Source organism: Brachionichthys hirsutus, chromosome 14, assembly GCF_040956055.1.
Source record: "Brachionichthys hirsutus isolate HB-005 chromosome 14, CSIRO-AGI_Bhir_v1, whole genome shotgun sequence".
Lineage (NCBI taxonomy): Eukaryota > Metazoa > Chordata > Actinopteri > Lophiiformes > Brachionichthyidae > Brachionichthys > Brachionichthys hirsutus.
The window spans coordinates 8275628-8280853 of NC_090910.1; the positions used below are offsets into that span (position 1 = coordinate 8275628).

A 5226-nucleotide genomic window follows, 5' to 3' on the forward strand; every position below is an offset into this window, starting at 1 on the left:
AGTGTAAATGCCTTTAAGATGGATTCAGCTTTATTGGACTCATGAAAAAATAAAATAAAAAGTGGGGGGGGGGGGCACCTATCAAGGCTACCGGTTGGCGGTCGGAGAGGAGAGCTTGAGCCGACTGGCTTTCTCTTTTCCGTGAGAGTTCTGAGTGTTGAATCGCTTGCCATGTCCAAACCGCCACCAGAGCATTTGAGCAGCTTGTAACGGTGGCTGAAACATCACCGAGCAGCAAGCTGTTCCCTCGTCAGGAGGAGTATGAATGTCTTACTTAAATCATGTGATGCTTCACCTAATGCTGCCCCCCCCCCCCCCCCCCCCCCCCCCGGCGGTTCAGTTGTGACAACGTTCTGCCTTTGACTTATTTTCTGTGCTGTGGTCTCTTCTCTACTCACATATGGCTCTGCTCACCCCTAGGGAATTTCCTCTTCTGGGTTAATGTGAATATTAGTATGGGTTAAATGCTCCATTCATTTGTGCATTAATGCGTATTGCATAATTAATGTTTTGTTTTGTTTTGGGTTTTTTGGATGACATCTCACTTGCTTAAAAGCAGTGGGAAACATTTCATTTCTGTGTTTCAGTTTAAAATATAGTGAAGTCCTGGGAGGAGATGGTCTCCGGCATGATGTGCTGACAGGATTTTCATGCCAGAGCTGCGTTGGTGTCTGCTGATTGTTTCCATTCTCGGTTAAGAGCCATCCTGCGAAGACTCAAGGCATTCAGGGGTGTGACGGGATTAAACGGGATACTGTAACGACCCTATTGTCCGAACGGCGCGTCGTACAGACACAAAGCTGAAATCAGAGAGAGGCGAAGACCAGGACTCAGTGATGTAAACTGGGAACACAGCATCATTGTTGCTCCTCTGTTTGAGACCAAGATCAATCATTTATGTGTAAATTATTAGCTAAAAACATTAATTTAATTTATAGGTTTGTTTCTTTTATAAAACTTTCTTATTTTTTTTAAAGATTGAAACTTTGAAAATATATCTAAATTTTCTCCCTGGTTTAAATTGTGGCAATTTATAACATTCTAAGGGAAAGTTTATACATAAGAACTGCGATTATTTTTTTTCATTTTTTTAGGAATAAACAGGCATGTTAATATAAATTTGCGTGATAACAGCAAAACTCTAATTCATCTGGTGAGAAATAAAAACGTTGTCGGAATGCTGTTGCCTCTGTCCATGGTGCTGAAATTCTTCTGAGCTTCACTGTGACAAACTGTCAGTAAACATTAAATACTGTAGTTAAAACGCTTCTCTCAATTTGGTTTATTAAAGTGTTTATATAGGAAGGAAAGGATATTTTGTTTAAATGTTTCAAGCGCTCTAAAGTCTCCAATTTCGCAATTAACTTTAGAAGATCAATCCAGAGGCTGATTTTTAGGATTGATATTTGAGTGTGGACAGACATGCGAGGGACAAAGGCTGAGTCGATGGGAGTGCAGCTGACGGCTGCGTAGTGATTAAAGACACCAAATTACAGCAACGAATTGTGTCGTAATTACAATCTTTAATCACATTCTGGATTCTAATGGCCTTTAACGAGGTTTCATTATGTGCAGCCAGGTATCAGCCGACGGGTTTTCACACACAGTTGTTTTTCCAATCGTTACAGACGTCATTGAAATTGTTTTAATCATCGCCATTATTTTAATTTTATTTTTTTTAATTCAAATAGCAAAAAAAAAAAGCATTTTGCTCCTGGTCTGTGGGTGACGTTCTCAGTTCAATCAAATAAAAGTTACCGCTTTTTGATTGGAGGAGAAAATCGGTGAAACAGTCTTTGTCCTCGACCTCAAGTCAGGAGTCCGACACTGTGAACCAGGAGCCATAAATCTCCCAGTGAAGCGCTGGTTCTATAATGGGCCACTTAAAAAAGCTCAAACTGATGCATTTACGATTGAACAGTGATAAAATGTCCAAGTCAGGTTGGAACCCGCCCTCGTTTTCTCCCACTGCCACTGAACTTCACACCAGATGAATAATCAGAAGTATTTCAGTTGCTCAAAATATTTTAATAAAGCTTTTCAACATTGAAGTACATACAAATGGCCCTCTCTGGTGTGTATCTACAATAATCCACATGTTTGACCTGGCAACGTCATTAATCTGCAGACCTCGATCTTCTTCTGTGAGAAGGAAAGAACGCAGGAGATTTAAAATAAGACTCAAATGTGCAATTTAAGAAACATTTCCAACAAAAGAAAAAAAAAAAAAACTTCATCCAGATTGTTTCTATTATTTCTGAACTTTTATTATCACAATGGCCCCACAAAAAGGCGCGCGCATCTATTAGTCAGGGATCGGACAAAGACGCCTATCACTGATCACCTTGTTCTTTCAACCCTCCCTTTGTTCAGGACATTCCACGTGCGCGAAAGAGAAGTTCACGGAAAAACCATGTCGGCAAAACCGCAAATGTTTCGGAGGTGAAAACAAACCCAAAAAGAAACAAAAAGAGAAAGCAGCAGAAAGGAAGGTTGGACTAACGCTCCAGCGGGGTGTCCGTCTATTCAAGTGGAGGAAAAGCTCTGGTTGCCATGGTCACCCAAATGTCCAAAGGGGTCCATAACAGAGCAAGTAATCAACGCACGCACTCACGCACGCACTCACTCACAGGCCTACTGTACTTGTGTTTGGTCTTCACTGTCATGCCAGCACTTCGAGGATGAATTCTATATACACAATCAAGTATTGGTTCAACCCAAAAAAAAGCGCGTTTAATGCATTTAGTAAATATTATAAAAGTATTCACCGCGGTTACGAGTTTTTCTCGAGCCTCTCGGGGTTTCCCACTCTCCAAAAGTGTTCGTGGAAGTGGCCTCCGTCGTCTCCGTGCGTCTTTGCCAGCCGCGCGTTAAGGCTTGTCCGTGCATTGTTTACAGAGGCTGGAGGACGCGTTGCTGAACAGGGCGCATTTGTCAGGGCAGGAGGACGCGGCCACTGCGCTGTGGAAGGGCGGGTATCCGGGCGGCTGTTCGTACGCGCTCAACCCCGGAGCGGTGATGGCGGTGGTGGCTGGTATCGAGGACGCAGAGATGGCTTGTCCCGGGTTGAGATACGCCACGAGCCGCCTCATCTCCTCCAGCGCCTGCGCCTGCATGAGGATGTAGTTTTTCGCGAGCAGCAGAGTGGCGATTTTGGAGAGTTTGCGCACCGAGGGGCTGTGCGCGTAAGGGATGACGCCCCTGAGCTCGTCCAGCGCGTCGTTCAGATCGTGCATCCGTCGTCTCTCTCTGGCGTTGATGTTCAGCCTCAGCGTTTTCTGCTCTCCGGTTTTCTTACCTCCTTCTCCTTTCCCCCCGGGCCCCGACCCGAGCACCATGTCGTCGCTGTCGTCATCCGGACTCTGCTCTCCGCCGCTGCTCTCCGCCGCCGAGGTCCTGTTGGCGCTCTCGCCGAAATTGATGCACAAAGAGCCGGTGGGCAGACCCAGCGAGCCCTCCCTGCCTCCCGCCAGCCCGCCGGGTTGGATGGGGTCCGGGTCGGCCTGGTCGAAGCAGCTGATCGGTGACTGCCGGTCTCTGGCTGGGAGTTCGATGCCGACCGATGACCTGAAGTGGTCCATCTTTTTGTTGGACACGGCGCTGAGAGTTTTGTGGAAAATGTCCCCCGGTCCGCCGCTCAAGCTCATCCTCCTGTCCATAGCTTTGCGCGTTGTTTGCAGGGAATTGTCGCTCGTGGAAAGTCTTTGCGCGTCTTTGGATGTGCGTCCAGCGGCGAAGTTGCGGGCTGGCCCGACTTGTGAGCGGAGGTGTGGAGACGAGGAGGAGACTCGTGTAATAAGTGCTGCTCTCTCCTGCCCCCCCCCCTCTCTCTCTCTCTCTCTCCCTCTCCCCTTCTTTCTGTGTCTGTGATTCACCTTCCCCGGATCTCCACGATGATCCTCGAGTCTTTTTACATCATTATTACGCGTCGGGTTATTACGCATCTCCTCCCCCTCTCACTTTCTACCCAATCAGCTTAACGTTTTAATTCATGTCATTTTAAGATGACAAACATTACGCGCGCGCTCCAGCTCGCTCTCCTGACCTGTCAAAGTGTTTTAAAGGTTTTTTTTAATCACCATAAAAACCTCATTTTAACTTGTGTTGCGTTCAATGAAAAACGGTGGAAGCAAAGCAATATCTGTCTCTGGACTAACTCTTATTTAACACTGCAAGTATTTAGTTCATTTATCATCAGTGGGCTTGTAGGTCATCTCTCGCTCTCGCTCTCTCTCTTTCTCTCTCTCTCTTTCTCTTTTCACTATGCTGACACCAAACCTTCACTTCACTTCACTTCAGGGTCAAGTTCACTGGAGTCTGTCTTGACAGGCGACTGCTCCAGTTCCATTATTCTAAAAAAAACTAAAATATTAAAATTCCACCTCAATAATTTTTCCTTCTTGCAGGTTTTTTTTTAATTTTAATCAGATGCGCCTTAGAATAATCTTAATGATGTTTCACTGTTATCTTCCATCTGTCTCGGGATCAGATGCGTTGTGTTCGTAGCCTTGTGCGCTCAGCTTTTCAGAGGTGTGCTCATACTGCCACCTACTGGATTTTATGGTGTAGTACACTCATAATGAATATGACTTGTCAACTGAATCATAAAAAAAAAAAAAATATGATATATATATTATTTGTATTATACATAGCTAGTTAAGAGCAAACATAATGTATCCTTGCCCGAGAGTTTTCCCACTATGTGCTCCCAAAATACTTTCGTTGCAGGTGACTCTGTGTGAATGTCCATTTGTCTCTCTATGTTTTGGTCCCTATGGTGAACTTGTCCAGGGTGTTGCCAGGAGAAAGATAGAGAAACATTAAATATGAGAAAAACTCATGTCTGGGTTTTTATATACGTCAGATAAATGGATGCAGAATGACTTGAGTTTTTCCAGAGTAAAAATCTGCTGTGTTCTGTGTAATATAGTTGATTTTCATTGCATTTCAATATCTAAGTTTGCATGAAGTATCAATCAAATGCTGGCTTTGTGATCTCATAACATTTGAAATGATGAAAAACAAAATGGAGGTTTGAGTTGGCTTCCAGCGGGTGGACAAACACTTTCTGCTGAATGAAGATCCGCAAGTGTGACTATTTACTAAACTCTCTGGACTTGACTTGTTATTTCTTGATGTAACGGTGAATCCTAAATACAATTTCTCAAAAACATAAACACATTTCTAATTAAAACCAACTAAATTGAGTATTTTAACGCTTCATTG

At 44.2% G+C, this 5226-nt stretch overlaps 1 protein-coding gene across 1 annotated transcript; it reads right to left on the reverse strand.

Moving 5' to 3' along the window:
* Positions 1-2870: 2870 nt before the first annotated feature.
* On the reverse strand, positions 2871-3659 carry bhlhe22 (basic helix-loop-helix family, member e22). The gene has a single exon (XM_068748129.1). The coding sequence runs from the start codon at positions 3657-3659 to the stop codon at positions 2871-2873; it is 789 nt and encodes a 262-aa protein (XP_068604230.1).
* Between the last annotated feature and the right edge of the window lie 1567 nt (positions 3660-5226).